We start from the raw sequence: 18440 nt of genomic DNA on the forward strand, positions 1-18440 counted from the left end.
AGGAATTAACAGCTTGGAAGCGCTTAGGAGTTCAGTGTTTCCTCTGGGATGTAATCACTGAGGACGAACACAGAGGCAGCCATTCAGGGCTCAAGCAGATTTTGGTGAAAAGCAAATCTTCCGCTGACCAGCTGCACTCCCCGGGGTCTCGCCAGGAAGGTGAAACCTCTGCCCATCCATTGTGGGCAGGGAGACACGCTTGGGGCTCTTCCTTGGCCTCCAGGACACAGCCACATGTGGGAAGCTCTGCAGTCTTTCCTGTGCGATCCCATTGCTGGGCAGTGTTGTTTTCATACAACACCTGTGGAAAGAGACGTGCGTGCACGAGCAGACCCAGCTTGGACCCGTTGGGTTGTGCAGACTGTTCCCCTCCAGAGTTCATGCAGGGAAATGCTGCATTCAGTATCTGGAGCTGTCTTTGGTCTGGGGGAGCAAAGGTCCTGTCAAGCTGAGGAAAGCTTCATTAGTTTTAAGGAGTTTTCTTAAAAGAAAACGAAGAAAATGGAGTGTCACAGAGAAGGTGGGTATCATCAGGTGATGCCATGGGTCGAGCAGGGTTGCATGACAGCCTGAAAAGGGAAAAGGGCAGCCCTGAGGCTCCCAGGCATTGCCCTGCCCTGCAACAGCATCAGCAGCCAGCAGCTTGCCAAGTGGCCACTCACCAACTAAAAAGAAGACAGCTTGCTCTTGGTGTATGTCAGGAGACCACATTCCTAAAGATCCCCTGTTACTGCACAGTCTTTGCTCTCCAGTAATAGTCTCAAGACAGCGAACCTGATTTTGCACATGCAAGAGGAGAATTATATAGTGAATTCTTCATACAGAAAGGTGAAGGGCAGAGCATTACAGCCAGGAGCATAAATATCAGTGAGGGGCTTGTAATCGACCTAAGGGTCAGAATGATCATTTACGAGTTAGCCCAGCATCTCAAGCTATAAAACAGCTGCAGGCAAAGCTTTTGTGCTCCAGTCTTAACTCTGTTCACAATCTCATTTCATAACCAGAAATCACCAACTTTCCTCCCCACGTCTCGGGTTTTGGAACTAATGGCATTTAGGAGGCTTCCATTCCAATTATGTGCAAAGGACAATGAGAAAACCACAAAGTGCTCAAACAGGGAAAAGAAAAAGAAAAAAAAAAAAAAGTGGTTATTTTGTGCACTCTGAGCTCCTCTTCCCACCAGAGGGCACCCATTATTTGCAGAAGTGCTGCGAGTGCCTCTTTTTGGCACTCGCTTAAGCTCTGGTTGGGCTTTTTGGGCTCTCCCTCCGGCAGCACTGTGAATGGCCCTGGGAGAGCTGGCAGGTTATCTTGTGTTTGGCTGCTCCTGCTTGTATCCCGCTGCTGAAACAGGTGGGAAAAATGCATTACGGTTACATTTCCATGTGCATATTTTCTATTGTTTGTGCAGGCGTGATACTGCTGATTGGTGGCAAAAGCAAGGGAGAGAGAGGAAACAAGCCCTCTGTTCACATGGGATTTGTGCAATGGAAACATGAGAGCCTTTTAAAGTTTAGACAGATGCAATACTGAAATACTATATAACAATTCTTCTTTTTTTTTTTCTTTTCTTTTTCTTCCCATGCCAGAACAGCAGCTGGACCAGCAAAATCACAGCACCGGGACAGGGGCAGAAAATGTTCTAATAGTGCTCCAAGGAGGCTTTTTAAAATGGGTTTGATAAAACGTCTATCATTAAGGATAAGGGATCCTGCCCCAGTGCAGGGAGATGCTCTGAGACACTCTTCTATATCCTTTCCTCTGATAGTTACATTTATGGGACGTGCATCACAGCCTCCGGGTAGGTAGCCTAGTTGACACCAACAAGCAGTTTCTGCCTGGAGTTGTGCATTTGGGCCACTAGGGGTTGTAAGAGAGAAGGGGAAAAAAACTTGTTTTCCAGTGGATGGACAAGCTGCTGCAGTACCCCAAAGTGGAGGATTTCCTCCGGAACCCCTTGAGCTCTTTGCTCCAGCACTCACCAAACTCTTGCACATACACCCTGCATTTTATACAGCATGCTAACATCTCAGTTGTTTCAGATTTATCACTGTTTTGTGTCTTATTGGTTGTTTGAGGTTTGGTTTGGTTTTGTTTTTTGCCTTTTAGCCTCAGGATATTAATGGCCTTGGTGTGCCCGCCTATATCTCAGAGAAACCTGTTCTGATAGTCCCAAACCTTTTAGACAGACGGCAGCAACTTGTATCTTTTCTCTGCCGCTTTAACTAGCTCTGCTGGCTCTTTTCCAACATTCCTGGAATAGATATTTTCACTCTCAGTTATTTAAGCCAGATCTTCCTCCTTTGTGCCTTTTCCTAGTCATAGGTAAGAAACAGAATTCTCTCAAGGTCTCTTTTGAATCCTAGAAACATCACTGCCTGTTGTACCCCAACATGTCAAACTACGGGGGTCCTCAACTACCTTTCACCCTGGTGATCATTTTTTCCTCTTGTTGATAGTAATTCTCCAGTCTTAATTACAGCCCCCTCTGCAATCAGGGATGCCATCTTCCAAAAGGCTTCCAGACTTGCTTTTATTTTAGAAATAAGGCCTTAAAGCTAAGTAATCCCAGCCATCTCCCAGGCATAACCAGAAATAGCCGTGGTGTAGCAAGAAATTGAACTTAAACCAAATGTAGGATTTACAAGGTTTTCCTCCTGATAGCTCTTTTGACAGCACAGCAATACAAGACTTGATCTCCGCAGATCTCATTGGTAATGGGACTTTACTTTGAGCATTGCATGGAGGTAGGAGTCATTCCCTCTGACAGTAAAATGTAGCTATCCCTGAAGTGAAACACGGCAAGGACACTGTGCAACAATTTGGGAAAAAAGAAACCTTTATCCAGTAAGATTTAATTGACCATTTGGGAAATGAAATCTAGTTCCCTGAGCTAAATAAAAGCACTAGTTTCTGTGGTATATGAGAAAACTTATCTTTTCCTTTTTTGATGTTTTGTTTTGTTTTGTTTTGTTTCAGCTGCTGCAAATCCCAGGCGCACATGGGATTGAACCACACGATGCACAGGTTGGAAGGGACCCGTGGAAGTCAGCTGGTCCCACCACCTGCACAGAGCAGGTCCAGGTAGGTCAGGTTGCAGAGTGCCTTGCTCCTTACAAATTCTGAATAGCTCCAAGGATGGAGATTCCAGATCTTCTCTGGGACCCTGTTCCAGTGTCCTTTCTGGGACACACTTCAGTGTCTGAATGGGGAACTAATTTATCCTAATATCTAACCAGAACTTCCTTTGTTGCAATTAGCATCCATTACCTTTTGTCCCTCCACTGTTGCTCCCCCAGAAAGAGTCTAGCTCTATTTTTTCTATGCTGTCCACTAGGTAGCTGTAGACAGCAGTAGGATGGACACACGCACACACACACACATTTGCATTCTGTCTTCCAGGCTGAACAAGCACAGGTCTGAGTCTCTCCTCATACAGCATGTGCTCCAGCCCCTGGCAGCCTGGTGGCCCTGCACTGGACTCACTCTGCTCCGTCCTCTACCAACAAGACCAGACCTCAGCACTGCGCTTCCAGACATGGTCTCACAAGGGCCAAAGAGAAGGAAAGGATCGCTTCAGCCAGCCTGCTGGCTAACATATTTGCTGTATAGCCCCATACATAGCTAGCCTTTTTCAGAAGGTCCCCTCCTTGAGTGATTCATTTGAGGACCTCAAATCAGGCTCTGCAGAGCTGCTTTCTGTGCTTTTGGCACCCAGCCTGTGCTGGTGCACAGGTCTATTCCCTCCCCATGCAGGACTTTGTATTTGCCTCTGTTGAACTTTGTTGAACCTAATTTGCATGCGCACACTTAGGCAATAGGTGGCACCAATCAATGATGTGGCTTGCCTTGTCACTGAGAGAGCGTCAGTGCCAAGAGAAAGCCAGCCGAGGAGACACCTGGGTTGCTTCGCTCAGAGCTGCAGCAAGGCGAGGAGGAGCAGACATGTGGCAGGAGGTCCTTCCCAACGCCTGGTGAGATGCCCTCGGGGTGGGGAGGAAGGCCCCAAACAGGGCTCTGCTGTGGTTGGGGTCGGGGAAAGCCCTGCAGGGTAACCCAGGCTGAGCCAAGCCATCGGAGGGTGTGGGGAGCACGCAGCTGGTTTCTCCTGAGCGTGACTGGGGAGGAGGTTGTACTAGACCGAACCTTGCTTTTTGTTGCTCGGAGAGCTGTGTCTCTGGCGTGCTTGATTTGTTAACAGCGCTGAGCTGGTGCTAGTGCCACAATAACTTGTTTCATGCCTCCGACTCACTAAAGTCTGGGATGTAAGTGCACAGGGATATTATTACCTGTTGCATAAGCTGCTCAGCCTCCGTGAGGTGGAGGGTGACATTGTTTGCTTACAGAAGCTTTGTTTTGCCTTGGCAGGGAGCTGTTTAAGGAGGTACCTCCTTAAAAATCACACACCAGATATCAGAGATCATTACCAAATTGCCATGGGGACTGCTACGGTCTCCAGTATAGGCACCAGATTATTTGCCACAGGTAGTGGTGGGAAATGATAGCAGGTAAAAAGAAACAGCAAATGGGTGTGTGTTTTCATGGAGATTTGTGCCCTTGTATTTGTTTTGAGATACCTTAATTATGACGCCAAACAGCTCCCTACTTCAGCCACCTTCCGTAAGGTGGAGCGGCAAAACTTTTTCTTGTTACTTCTAGTTTTTTCCAGAAGTAACTATTCTTGCAAGACAATCCATCAGGCTAAAATAGAACCAAGGAGGAATTTTCATTTTTCTTGCAGGCAGATAAGACCTAAAAGCTCAGTATCTACTTAGGAGTCATTAGAAGTAGGAAAGGTATAGCAACTCACTGAAATCTGAGCAGGTAAAGGTCCTACAAGCCTCTCCTCGTGCCAGCCCTGTGGCACAATGAGCACAGCGTGGCTGGGAGCAGAGTGAACCTTGATCTTAAAAGTTCCCTGCAGGGCTTTGTGCCTATCTCCATGCAGTGGTCAAAATAACTGATTTTCCTGGCTGAAGTATCACAGCCACTCGTAGGATGAAAGACTGCAAGGACACCTACCCGTCTGTTTAGGGCCTTTTATCTAAATTGTGCTGAAGGAGGTAATATTATTTAAACAAGATATCTAGCTAGCACGCAGCCAAGAAACATTGCCTCTGCACTCCCTCTCTTTCTCATCCAAATGTACAAGAAAAATTATGGATGTGTCCGTGTGGCTAAAGAGCTCACAATCCCAAGGCAGATGAGGTTCTTTGCACTCTCCCCAAAGATTGGTACTATTCAGACAACACGATCAGTCTGTAAGGATCTTTTTTTTTCTTTTTCTCTTTTATTTAGGGAGAGCATCTTATCCCGCATCAGGTGAGTGAAATAGCCAAGCCCTCCACTTTTCATTTAACACCCGACCTAGAATACAGCATAGTCCTTTCCCACCTCCATATGACAACAACAAATTTTCATTTGTAGTCCTCCTGCAGCCCCCTGCAACAGGCACAACTCCTAATCCCCAGGCAAAGCTGCAGAGCTTGAGCCACAGGTCAGAGGGAAAGGAAAGTACCATTCATTTGGGACTGATTGCTCATGCATTTAAAGAGCTTCAGAACATGCTACACGTCTGTTAAAACCAGCTCTGGCAACTTAGCTCCCATATTTCAAGAAAGTCCTAAACTCGGCTGTGTGGAACAGAAATGGGGGCACCAAACAGACAACCTAGACCCCTACCTGTGGAGGGCTATCTTAGAGGGCCAGTGTTGCCCTAAGAGATGCTTGAATCTGTAGGAAAGCTATGTGTAAAGCACTGCTGAGAAGGGCACGTCCAGCACATCAAGCTCCTTCTGGCAGCTGAAGACCCTTGTCTCTACTCAGGAGCCTTGTGATCAGCAAGTCATGATCAGCAAGAGCTTGAGATCCCTAATGAGCGCTGGTAGATGTAACCTTGAGGCTTCTTGTCTTCAGACTCTTGTTGTTAGAGTTTAATATCTCTACTCTGGTTTCAGATTGCTGAGTTGGTATTTGTGGAACTCATTGCTCTCTGGGGGGCTGCCCCAAATCTTGCATGTGGTCTTCAAAAATAACAGAAATGCTCAACCCCTGCCGACTCCATGGGGTGTTTGGACATCTGTTATTTCTTGGGCCCAACCAGTGTGAAAACAAGCCTCAGCACAGTCCCACTACCCTTGGCGCTTCTGTTATTGAATGCAAATGTTATGCCTCCCTAGGTCTTTTCAATATTCACAGAAGAATGCAGTCCTGGTCCCTGCAGCCGCTCTGGGGGTCGGAGGAATGGTGGTTTGCTGGCTAATGTCTAGACGCAAGATCAAGAGACTCGAAATGGGTGATGGATGGTGGGGCTCAGGTGAAAGACCCCTAAGAGAGAACGAAGATGAAAGAATCCGCCCCTTCAAGATTGAAACCTCTGACAAAGAAATTGAGGTACTAGTGGCTGGGATATAGGGAGAGGAAGGAAGCTGTGAGATGGAGACTCTGTTACCACCTTACTGCTTAGAGATATGCCAGTGCAGTTACTTAATACTGTTAGATGATGCTGTCTCATCAGCCTTCATGAGTCAGATCTGGGTTCAGATTCATTGCAATGTCCCCTAAAGACTTTCAGATGTCACAGACCCTCTATGCAACCTCGAGCAGCTCAGTTTGACAGTGGGTCTGCAGGCGGTGGGGCAGGGCAGGAGGGTGTAGGGACAGCAGCAGCTACAGCAGGGCAGGGCTGAGGGGCTCCCACAGAGAGATGCCTGGAAAGGGTGAAGGGACAGAGCCTTGATGAGTTGTAGCACCTGTCCCTAATTATCCAGTCAATTAGCAACACACATCTGGGCCCAATCTTTGATCACACTTTTTTATTCTTTTTCCAGCCAGCAAGGCCTGGAATTTGCTAGTTCCAAAAATCCTAAAAGAAATTAGCAGCAGGGCAGGAGTGGGACCCTCTTGGGGGAACAGTTAATCTGTAGAAAAATGTGTTCCCCATGTAAGTGATTGATGAGATCATTTAGAGCATGCCACTGCTTCAGCCGGCCTCGTGGTGTACCAGGAGCGGTCTGAAAGCTGGTAGCCACCTTGAGAGTTGGTTCCTGCTCGTGGCTGCCCTGGAGCTCAGTACGGGTGGGCAGCTGGGCAGCCTCGCTCCTCCTGCAGGACCTGCACCACCGCCTCGACCAGGCTCGCTACGCGCCTCCGCTGGAAGGGGCAGCTTTCCACTACGGCTTCAACTCCGACTACCTGCAGAAGGTGGTGGCCTACTGGAGGAACCAGTTCGACTGGAACAAGCAAGTGGAAATCCTGAACAAATACCCTCATTTCCACACCACCATCGAAGGTGAGGGGGTCGTTGTGTCACAAGCAGGTCCACGTGGCTCCCTGGTCCAACACAGGGCACTTCTCTGGCAGATACCAGCCGCCCTCACTTTGCTCTTGCCAGTGGTACACAAGGAGCTGCTGGAAGCCCAGCCCTGACGGCTACTGTAAGATGTTAGAATATTTAAGACAACAGTATGCATAACAGCTTAGTGATGTAAGGGAAATATCACTATTGTGGCCCACATTATTAATAACCTTGTATAAATTGAGACCATCATACATTGGCAATAAGTTTAGGTATGTTTCAAAATGGGCTTCCTCTGGCTCAGAACCTGTGCTAATTAACTATGAGGTTTTCTTGTTTTCTTCTAGTGATGCCTTGAAGACACCTTTAAAGACTGCAAAATTTATCCAGGCTCTAAGGCTAGAATATTTTTTCATGTCATTATGTCATGTTTTTGTGTGGTAATGCCCAATGTCTTCCCTGCATTATGCTGTGAATTTAAGTGTAGCTCTACCCATTACTGTGAAACCACTTTCTCAGGAGAGGGATGCTCAGTCTGCTGCAACTCCAATTTCTGGGGCTGAGATCAATACCTTGGTCTGTATGCAAAAGATGAGAAATAGCTACAATGCCAGGCATCCCCCTTTCAGCTGGGCATCTTCTTGCCATTAGTTGACTGTATAATTTCTGCCATGAAACCTAATTAATACTTTGCCAACCTCCTTCTTCAGAGTCCAGAACAGAAATTGAGATGGAGACAGAGCTTAATCTATCTCTTTGATGTCTGGCAGGGATTGATATCCATTTTATCCATGTGAAGCCTCCTTACGTCCCTCATGGACGAGCTGTTCAACCTATCCTGATGGTCCACGGCTGGCCTGGCTCCTTCTACGAGTTCTACAAGATCATCCCTCTGCTCACAGAGCCAGCCAAGTACAGCCTGGGTGATGGCGATGTGGTGTTTGAGGTCATCTGCCCATCCATCCCAGGCTATGGCTTCTCAGAGGCTCCGCACCAGAAAGGTAAGTGATGAAGAGGCTCCATCGGAATCGCAAGGTTTTTGGTGTAACACTTCAGCTATCCCCCAGACCCCTGTGCACTGAAGCCTGTGAATGCAGGAAGGCAGATTCTGGATCTGAGGTTCAGTAAACTTGGCTCTGCACGTATGCTGACGTGACTGAGGCTCTAAGGCTGGTTGTGGAGATTTGGAAGGCAGTGGTAGCTGGAAGCCATCTCTGCTTTCCACTTTCTCCTCTTTGCATTGAATTTACATCGTCTGGAGTTCTGTTTATTGTCAAGGAGTGAGGTGGAGCAGTGCCTTCACAGCAGCACACTCACTTGCCTCTGTCAGGCCGTGATCTTTGGCCAGGGAATGCATGCTGGGACAAACGGGTCTCCTGTGTGGTGTTTCTCTTTACCTACAGGCTTTGACAGCCGCGCAACTGCTCGGATATTTCACAAGCTGATGAAGAGACTGGGCTTCAAGGAATACTATGTTCAGGGAGGAGACTGGGGATCTCGAATTACTACAAACATGGCCCAGATGCTGCCAGAGTGAGTAGCAAAGGGAATCAAAGGAGCTCATCCTTTCAGCAGCTGAAGAGTATAGCACTTTCCCATCTAAAATGCAAAGTTGAGGGAGCCTGATCAGAAAAGAAACAAAATACCTTCCGTGGAAGATGGCATCATAGCTCAGCATTTAACACCTAAAAACTGGCATCACATACCAGTGGCGCAGCTGAATGGAGATGGCACCAGCTGTATAATTTCTAACTCCTACAATCTTTTTGAACCATGATAACCACAACGAACCTTTCAGGTTCTTTCAGGGCTTGATATATCTGACTCTATGAAATGCTTCTATCATAGCACCAGTCAGACTTACTTTCTAGAAAATCTGGATACAGAAAGTTTATTGATTTAACTTTCTATTAATTAATTTGATTTTAGATCTGTGAAGGGGATTCATGTGAATCTTGTCTTCATCACCATGCAAGGTTTTAAAAAGTTGGTTCAAGTGATGCTTGGGGCTTACGTACCATGGCTTGTAGGCTTCACTAGGGAAGACGTTCGACGGATGTACCCCTTCATGCAGAAGAATGTGTATGATCTTCTGCGAGAATCTGGATACTTACATATCCAAGCCACCAAACCAGACACTGCAGGTAATGAACCTTCTTTATATTGCTATATATAGTATACAAACTGCTCATGGTATTTAAAAAAAAAAAAAAAAAAAACTCATAGTCGAACAAAGGCCTACTGCATCTGAAAAGCAATGCATTCCGGTGACTGAATGCAAGACATGGGACCAAAACCTGTCTTTAAAAAAAAAAAAAAAAAGTTGGACGCTGCAAATATCACTTTTAAAACTGTTTAAAATGGAGTACCACTTCTCTTGAGGAAAGAACCCCTTTGCAAAAAGCCTCTTAAAGTGAAGCGTAGGGTCTTGAAACTGAAGCTTCTAGAAATAAAAATGGGTGAAAACATGAAAAAAAGATCATAAGCAAGTGTAATGTGAAATTTGCAGAAAGGTAGACTCAGCCCTAAATCTTAAAAGCCAGAAGGCTGACAGAGTCAGTGTGGCCAGTAGATAAAGAGTCAGAAGAAACATACGGCCATCTCAGAAAGGTTAAATGAATTATTTGTATTAGTCCACACTAGTAAAGATTATGGGGTATTCTTCTGAGTACTTTCTCTCACTAGGAAAGACAGCAGAACTGCATCAGACTGGTGTCACTAGCAGAGATTACAGAATGAATAGTATCTCAGCCTGGCTATTCACTGAAACTTTCAGAAGTAACTGAAAGTGAAATGTTAAATAATACCTAGTCTGTTGCTTGAACTCATCACAATACCAAAGAAATAAAAGGAGGCAAGCAAGATACCAGGCTGCTTTTTTTGTTTGTTTTTGTTTTTTGTTTGTTTTGTTTTAAATAGACAAGAAGTGGTGGGACAGCAGCCCTGGAAAAATACAGATCAGTATGTCTAGTCTTTGTGATCAGTAAGCTGGCAGAACTATTTTAAAGAAGAAAATTGATTTACAGGTGATAGTATCACAAGAAAATCAGGGTTCAAAAATGAGAGCAAATTCCAAAAACTAAGTTTTATTGAGGTTCCTCCCCGATGTTTCCCAAAAAATGAAACTGCCTTTAGAATAGGACTAAGTTCATGACTAATAACTGGTTAACATGAGAATCTGAACACAGGAATAAGTAAGCAAGTTCCAGGGGTGAGGAGAGTATCACAAAAATCTGTGCTGGCACCTGTACAATTAAGCATGATCCTAATTTCTCTACAGAGAAAAGTTAATTGTTAAGTGAAAAATTGAGTGCTATCCAGGGCTTAGTTTAATCTAAAGATAACTGCAGAGAGTTGCGAAAACATTTAATTGACTAGTTGAATAAATTGGCCAATAAAATTTGATGTCACCAAAGTGCAAAGCAATTAGGGGAAGAAATCACAATGGGCTCTTCTTTGGCTGCTGCCATATAAGAAAATCCATGAGTCATGGTTAGTTCTTTCAAATGTCAGCCAGCTCAGCCAAAGTTCAAGAGCATTTTACAGACTGTCAAATAAAATAAAACAAAACAACAAAAAAAGACCAAGACAAAATACCAAATCCATGATATTCAGAATCCATTGCATTCCTGTTCACCCTGTTTCATAAGCGTGCTTTAGAATCAGAATACAAAAAGGGGGGAAAAAAGGCAAATTGGCGTGATCAAGCAGCTTCCATAAAAACACTGTACACAGTATAGGACTATGTAACCTGGAAGATAAAACAGCAGGGACTTCTTAGCACACTAGAATTGTGAAATGTAGAAAATAAATATGAAAAAAATATATATTCCCTACTCAGTTGTAAGAAATATCTATATTATCAGTTCAGTTCTTATCAGGCAAGTTTAAAGCAAAGTCACAGTATTTTCACACGGCACCAGTTGTGGCATGTTGAATATGGTACAGGTTGAGTAACAAGCTGCAAACGAGTCTGCTATTTGAGGGTCTAATCCACAGACACTCCATAAAGTAGTTCAGAGGCAGCTTTCAGCCCAGAAAATGCTCATCTCCAGATGGGTTTTATGCTGGATGACGCATTTAAGACTGCCCTACTGTTGCTGGCCAAAGCGTTTATATGATTTCAATCTGTAGCACATTACTCTGGGCCTGACATGCAGGAAATTGTTGTGCCAATGTACAAATTTACTCCGCTAGGCCCACTATTAAACAGTCCGTGGTGTGCATCATCTTCTAAAAAGTCATTCAGTGCTGAAGCCACACTAAAATGCACCTGAAAGTACACAATGCTTAGTATACTCTAAAATTACAGCCTAGAGTACTGCTAAGGAATTTTCTGAAGGCAAGCCTGTATCACTACTGAAGTAAATACTATCCTTGTTTTACAAGTAAAACATGGAGATAATGTGATACGTATGTACTACCTTTATAATATTTATAACATAGTGCTCCCAAAGGGCAGGAACAGGTAGTGGATACACAGCACTCCACTCTTTAAATTACATAAAAGGTGATGAACTGTGCTCAGTGTCCTGATTACCCATCCAAAGCAGGACAGCATTCCCAAATAGTTTATTTAAAAACTCTTTGTACAGTGTAATCCCTTTACATCCCAGTGTGCTCCTGCCGCATGTCAACAGGAAGCTGACAGGTCTGGTTTTGCTCCTTGCTTCTCTTGCATAGGAGCCACGTGTGTTTGCAGCACTGTCACTTACAGCTGGAACTCCACAGGGGTAAATTCATCAAGAATAAAGTACTGCCAGGGCTAGTTAAATACAACCTCTCTACCAAATTCTCATGTAAAACTCCGAGGAACTTGTGAAAGTCCAGTTTAACTTCAGTTGAAGTATTACAATGCCATGCAAATGCAAAAGCTCTGCTGTTCTCCTGAACTAGGTTGTGGAGTGAATGACTCCCCGGTGGGGCTTGCTGCATATATTTTGGAGAAATTCTCTACCTGGACAAATAAATCATTTCTGCATAAAGATGATGGAGGCTTGGAAAGGTAAGGAAACAAAAGCTCTTTGATGAGAAAACTCATTAAAAGGCAGTGTGATGACAGCTAATGAGGAGATAGGTAAAAGATTGGGTTAATTTTAAGGATGAAAGATTACAAGACAAGTAGTTAACCTTATAGTAGGCTGCCTGCAAGCTACTGGTTCAGCACCAGGCAGTTTTGCTCTGAGCACACAGATGTCAACTGATTTGCTGCTTGAAAATGAGTAGAGAACCAGACAACCAACTGTTCTTCAAGGCATAAGCCCAATATAGCGTATTGAAAAATAGCTCTCAGATAAATTGCTTTTTTCTCTCTCAATAGCAAGTACTCGCTAGATGAGCTTTTGACCAATGTGATGATTTACTGGGTGACATCATCTATTGTGCCCTCAATGCGGTACTACAAGGAGAACTTCTCCCAGGATCCTCATCTAACTAATGATTCCAGGTAATGAAGTGGCAGGTGCAAAACATTTGCAGACAAGACAATCAGATTTGCCTGCATTTAGATCACTTAAAACAGCAAGTTTAGCCTATGTGAGAAAACAATCCCAGTTCTTTTTCTTTGATAAATGAAAGTTAAAGGTGACTTCCTTTGAACCTAAAAATCTACACAGGCTGGCCTGTAGTCAAGAAAATAGGTAATTCAGTCTCGTCTTCCAAATACAGGTCTATAGATTTACCAGACAAACAAACGTAATCCATGGCTTGGTTTGGTAAATACAAAACAGAAAAACATGAGCATTTCTAACAAGTTTAAACTGAATTAGGAAGGCTATGGCTTACTGGTGGATAAACTATGAACTACAGCTGTTACGCAGAAACTTGTAGAAGCAGTTTGGGAAGGGATTTTTCTAAGGAAACAAGCTTCCAGTAGAGCAGTACTTGGAACCCAACACCTTCTAACAGCTGCTGGCTTTAAGATGACTACAAGAGAGGCTGACCAGGAAACACACTGCTGAGCAGAACTCCTCTCCAAGTGATTGGTATTAGAAACAAAATAGGGGAGTCTTGTTCTCTGTAGACTGACAACCAGTTTACCTTCCCTCTCAAGAGAGTAATTTATTATACCGGTACCATGAATCCAAAAGTAAATGAGTTAGCTCATTTCTGAGTTTCACATAGAGATGTGCTATCTCATATCACAAAGCTATACAGCAATCTCAAAAACCTGAAACATTTTCCAAGATTTAATACTGTTTGTGAAGTGGGCTTCATTTTATGCATCTTTGGATATAACATTTTTGAACTCGAAGAGATTCAAATACAAATGAAGCTCTTCAGCAGAGTATAGACTACAACATAGTAAAATTTCTCCGACTCGCCCTGACAGCTGCCAGAGTCAAAAGGTTTTACTTCGGACTCTGAAAGTCGGATTTTCCCTAAGAACTGTTTTGAAAATGCAGTTAACTAATGTCTTTTTAGGATTGGAGTATATGTTCCCTCGGGGATTGCAGCTTTTCCTGAGGAGATAGCACATACACCACGTTCCTGGGCAAAGGCGATCTTCAAGAACATTGTCAGTTACTCTTACATGCCCCGCGGAGGCCATTTTGCTGCTTTTGAGGAACCAAAGCTTCTGGCACAAGACATCATACACTTTGTGAGAAGGGTGGAGCAGCTGTGAACCTGTCGTTTAGATACGTAGAAAAGAAGCAAGCTGTTCTGCTACCCACAGAAGCCTTACTTTGAGGGATTAAATAAACTCAATGTAATCACAATACAGAAGCCAACATTTTATTTTGATAATGATTATGACTACTAAACTTGATTAACAAGTTCTAAAGCTCTTCCTATGTAAAAAAGCATCTTGTCATCTTTTATTCCCAGCACCATATCATTGCTGCATTCATAGTTCAAGTATAAGAGAGAATGTAAACAGTTTAATGCAGTAACATTGCACTCATTTGGGGGATAAAGCAGTAAGGAGCATGCCCCTTGTTCCTCAGAACTAAGGCGTCTTTTCAAAAGCTTCTTTAAATTCTTGAGTGCTAGCATTCTTAAATATGCATTACAAGTAGCTTTGGTGGAAGTGCGGGAGGGCTTTGATCTCCTGAGCACACCAAACACTCCTACTGAATAGTTCAAGTTATATTTCATTCGAGAGACCTGTGATTACTTTCCCAAGTGGGCAGCCGTACATAAGGCAACTTTATTTTAGCAGTTTTTTTCCCCTGGAGCTAACTTCAGCAGTTACTACACATTATATGACAGTTGTCAGTGGATAGTAAGGCAAAGACTGCACTCCTAGTGTTCTCCAAGCTCAAAAATATGAACTTCACTAATTTCCTTCCAGTTCTACAATCTTATTTCATGCCAAAATGTCAGACAAGCTTAAAATATGTACCAGGTATGGAAGGTTACTTCACCCTCTGATCTCCTTTCAAAGGACTTTTACCACCCCATCAAGCAGCTTTTGCTAGCAGATAACTGCAAACAACCTCACTGCCAGTAGACTAGAGATTCTCTTCAAAGGGGATGGAGCTATTAAGCTCATAATGTTACAGATACATGCACAGACGATTCAAGACAACTCCAGCAGATATCTAGTTCTGGCACACTGTGATTCACAGGTTTCTTTCCCTCCCTCCATGTCCCATTCTGTACTAGACATTAGTCCAGAAGAAAGGACTCAAGTTCTGCTTCCTGGTAAGCCATTTTGACTTAGTGCAGGAGGTGACAGTTAAAGATAGTGCTGAACTTGATGACACGCCCCTTACCTCCTCTTCATTTCAGAAGCTTTTAGAGTCTAAGACTCTGAAATATCTGAAAGGCAAAAGTAAGCAAGAAGAATTTTGCCTTTTTTTTTTTGTTAAGTGAGAATAAACTATCATATTGGGGCAGGAGTCCTAACTTTCTCTGAAAAAGGCTAGAGAAGGAATTGCTTACTCCTAATGTTAATTGTATATCAAACTGATTGTCAGGTCTGATGGACTAAAGGTTAGTAGAAAATAGGAAGAAAATGTGCTCCCCTGCCTCCATAGGACTGCTTAACCTCTTTTCATTGCCTGTAAAAGACACTGTGCTAGGTATGAAATCTCCCAACTGCTAAAAAGTGCCACTCCTTAGATTGTTAACAAACTGGAACTGAGTCATGGGGAAGTCTGATTTTGTGAAATAGATGGGCAAGCACTTCAGTGCTCGAGCCTGATCAGACTTCAGGAAAATGTCTCCTTTCACAGCAGTAGGGTAGATAAAAGTAGTTACAGCCTTCGTGGTAAAGGCCAACTATATTAATAATCGCATACATTATCTATAATCCAAAATAATCTGCTAACATAGTCATTATTATACCAGAGATATGGCTGCAATAAAACTCAGAAACCTGTATCCAGTATTTGTCAATTCAACAAGTAGGTGGCTAAGAAGTTTTATTCCCAAGACACTAATTCATTTCCTGTGCCTCAGGTCAGGTTCCTAATGAATCATGGTATCTGTATGCAACTGTGCCTTAGAGGGTATTTGCTTTCAAAGACAATTCAGGAGATGAACATGGAAGAACGTGGTCCAGCTACAGGAAGGCAGTAGGTACCCTGGAGAAAAGATTCAGATAGACAAGAATGTGCTGTTACATTTGATCAAGTTACCACATAAAGCAGCACCAAAGGTTATTCAATACTCCATTGAAATTCTACAGAGCACAGGTCATTCATGAAAGCCCTTGAGCGTCACTGGTGCTTGAAACCATATGTAGTCCTCCCAAGCAGAAGTCATACTCGAAGGAGCTGAGGCACTTATACTGATGTCTCCATCACAGGACAAATTAACAGTTAGTTTCCTCCCTCGAGTTGGTACTTTATAGTTGAGCTTGGGCCGGAACCATTCAACACCACAATCGCGGTGTCCTTGGAGCATGACAACAGTGCCCATAACAGGCAGAGCCTTAAGTTCACTGAAGACGTCTGCTATGAAGAGCGAGTGAAAGAGCTTACGCACGCAGGATGTGGTCTTCAGGCTCTTCTCAGCACTGCTCACACAGACCCCCTCCAAGTTGAGCTCATAAAGCTCCTTGGGACTCACGGCACTGCCTCCAAGTAGGATAAGGACCCGGGGAACCAGAGTCAAACTGAACATTACTTCCAAGTGCTGGAGCATTCCTTCCAGATCCATCAGCACCTGCTGGCATTTCTTGCTTGCCAGGTCCACAGAGGGTGGCTTTTTAATCACATCCCCAACCTGGAAACCGAAACAAAAACCAGTTAGCACATTTATGAAAGAGTGGAGAGGGCCCCAATGCATTCTTCAGAAAGCACGGCACATGCCCTCCCTGAAACCTGATGAAGATTTATAGGGTTTTATGTTCCTTTTAAGGGTAATAAGGTACTCTCACGTGAAATCAGGAGGTCCAGGAATAAGAGAAAATGCCACATTACTGCTGCTCAATTTGAGTCTGCATCAAGCGACCAGTAAATCCCCACAAGAATAAGAAAATCCATCTTTCAAATATGGAGCCACCCTGAAGCCACTTTAAAAAAGTTTTGTCAGTCTTGTTTGTGCAAGCAGACAACAATAACATGCTTCGAGTGGAAACTGGAGCAAAAGGGGATAAATAACAACACGTTGAGCCCTGCCAGTTGTTTCTCGTAACGTTGGTGGAGTTTTTCCAGAAGAGTTCAGAAAGAGTTTTGTCAGGAAAAAAACAAATCAGGGGCCGAGCTACTCAGCCGGGAGCCCCCCGGGCACGGCCACCCCCCGAGGCCCCGGCCGCCCCCAGCCCACCTGCGCCGGCCGCCGGCAGAAGTAGGCGAGCTGCTCGTAGGGCAGCGGGAGCTGGTGCCGCTGGTACAGGACGTGCTTCAGGAGCTCGCAGGCGAAGCGGCAGCAGCTCTCCCGGCTGACGGCGCCCGGGAACACCACGGACACCGAGGGGCCGACCGGCGCCGCCGCCGCCGCCAGCCCGCTGCGGTGGGGCCCCCTCCCGCGCTCCGGGGCGGCCGGCGCCTCGGCGGTGAGGAGCGGGGACGCGGGGCTCGCCGCCACACCAGGCGGCTCCGCTCCCCCCGGCGCCGCCATTTTGCAGGCGGCGGTGGCTCCCGGCTCGCGTTTGAATGGCCGCCGCCGCGGGGCACCATGGGAGCGGCGCCGTGCCCAGCCCCGCGGCTTCCGGGAGGGCGGCGGGGAGAAGGAGGAGGGGGTTCGGGCCGCCCGGTGGCTGCTCGGCGGCACCGTTTCCTCGCCACCCGCCGCGCTGGGGCGGCGTAGCGCCGCTTGCTCCGGCCCTGAAGCTCCCTAAGCATGGGTTGTCCCCGTTTAGGGCCGCCCAAGCGGTGCAGCGGGAGCCTTCCCGCACTCAGCGGGGTTTGTTCTCCCCTCATCTCCCGCGGCTGTCACGGAGCTGCGGCTGCCCCTGCCCCGTGAGAGGCCCCCGCCGCCGGCCTGGAGCGCTCCCCGCTGGCAGGCTGCCTGCGGAGCTGCCTCCGTGGCAGCGCCTCACCGCGGCGGAGGCGGGGAGCGGGGCCCCGCGGCGGCAGGAGGAGCGGCCCCGTGTTTGGAAACAACGTGGCCGCGGCCCCATTGGGCGCAGCCTCCAAAACACGGCGGAGGGCGGGCGGTGGGACGAGCGATCCCGAAGTACGAGTTCACCAGCGCCGAGCCCGCGCCGCCGTCCCCAGGGGATGCGGGGCCGGCAGCGAGGCTTGCTGCTGGCGGCAGTGACACCGAGACAAGCGCTGGGCACGGCAGGGCCTCATCCCGAGCCCGCTGGCTTCGCTGCCAGCCCCCTTCGGCAGGAGGTCACGGTATCTCTGAGTAGCTCGAGTCGCTGCCGTTTCTGCGCAGCTGTGAGGTGTTCCTGATGTCAAACATCTTCACAAACGCGCTGCCTCCCCGCCCCTCACGGCGGCCGCAGCCGGGGCCGAAGCCTGCCGGCACCGAACGGGCGGCACTCCGGGCCCCGCCGGCGAGCTGCCAGCCCCCCGTATCTCCGAGGACGCCCCCCGGGAGGCACGGAGAGGCCGCGGTCCGCGGAGCCTCCCGCTGAGCAGGGCGGAGAAACGGCAGCACCCCGTCCCTCACCCTGCGGGCGGCGCTGCCTCCGCGGGACTCCAACTCCCACCCTCCCCCGCGAGGGGAATCCATAGAGCAACCAGCGGGGCGCGGCGCGGGGCGTGCCGGGAGCTGTAGGCGGGAGGCGGCACGGACTCGC

General features: G+C 46.5%; 2 protein-coding genes across 4 annotated transcripts; one reads left to right on the forward strand and one right to left on the reverse strand.

The window, feature by feature from the left end:
* Nucleotides 1-2989: 2989 nt before the first annotated feature.
* LOC106029739 (epoxide hydrolase 1-like) lies at nucleotides 2990-14075 on the forward strand. Of its 3 annotated transcripts, XM_013171012.3 has the most exons (11): nucleotides 2990-3084; nucleotides 3815-3974; nucleotides 5299-5322; nucleotides 6180-6393; nucleotides 7111-7291; nucleotides 8068-8298; nucleotides 8701-8830; nucleotides 9227-9441; nucleotides 12194-12302; nucleotides 12618-12743; nucleotides 13721-14075. In XM_013171012.3, the coding sequence occupies exons 2-11, from the start codon at nucleotides 3835-3837 to the stop codon at nucleotides 13920-13922; spliced, it is 1572 nt and encodes a 523-aa protein (XP_013026466.3). In that variant the 5' UTR covers nucleotides 2990-3084; nucleotides 3815-3834; the 3' UTR covers nucleotides 13923-14075. The 3 variants fall into 3 exon arrangements, with proteins under 3 accessions (XP_013026466.3, XP_047936106.2, XP_066849970.1); XM_048080149.2 differs by lacking the exon at nucleotides 5299-5322 and having other exon boundaries at nucleotides 2991-3084; XM_066993869.1 differs by lacking the exon at nucleotides 2990-3084 and having other exon boundaries at nucleotides 3797-3974.
* On the reverse strand, nucleotides 14011-18330 carry MAD2L1BP (MAD2L1 binding protein). Its single transcript, XM_048080167.2, has 2 exons — nucleotides 17015-18330; nucleotides 14011-16471 (listed from the first exon to the last, which is right to left on the reverse strand). The coding sequence occupies exons 1-2, from the start codon at nucleotides 17306-17308 to the stop codon at nucleotides 15941-15943; spliced, it is 825 nt and encodes a 274-aa protein (XP_047936124.2). The 5' UTR covers nucleotides 17309-18330; the 3' UTR covers nucleotides 14011-15940.
* Between the last annotated feature and the right edge of the window lie 110 nt (nucleotides 18331-18440).

This window comes from Anser cygnoides, chromosome 3 (genome assembly GCF_040182565.1).
Source record: "Anser cygnoides isolate HZ-2024a breed goose chromosome 3, Taihu_goose_T2T_genome, whole genome shotgun sequence".
Lineage (NCBI taxonomy): Eukaryota > Metazoa > Chordata > Aves > Anseriformes > Anatidae > Anser > Anser cygnoides.

Bases quoted from the DNA above. Each gene is read 5' to 3' on its own strand.
- LOC106029739 (XM_013171012.3), top strand. From the start codon at position 3,835: ATGATGTGGCTTGCCTTGTCACTGAGAGAGCGTCAGTGCCAAGAGAAA. The intron at 5,323-6,179 runs GTGAGTGAAATA...ATGCCTCCCTAG, and splicing joins AGCATCTTATCCCGCATCAG to GTCTTTTCAATATTCACAGA. The intron at 6,394-7,110 runs GTACTAGTGGCT...CTCCTCCTGCAG, and splicing joins CCTCTGACAAAGAAATTGAG to GACCTGCACCACCGCCTCGA.
- MAD2L1BP (XM_048080167.2), bottom strand. From the start codon at position 17,308: ATGGCGGCGCCGGGGGGAGCGGAGCCGCCTGGTGTGGCGGCGAGCCCC. The intron at 16,472-17,014 runs GTGGGCTGGGGG...TTCGGTTTCCAG, and splicing joins TCTGCCGGCGGCCGGCGCAG to GTTGGGGATGTGATTAAAAA.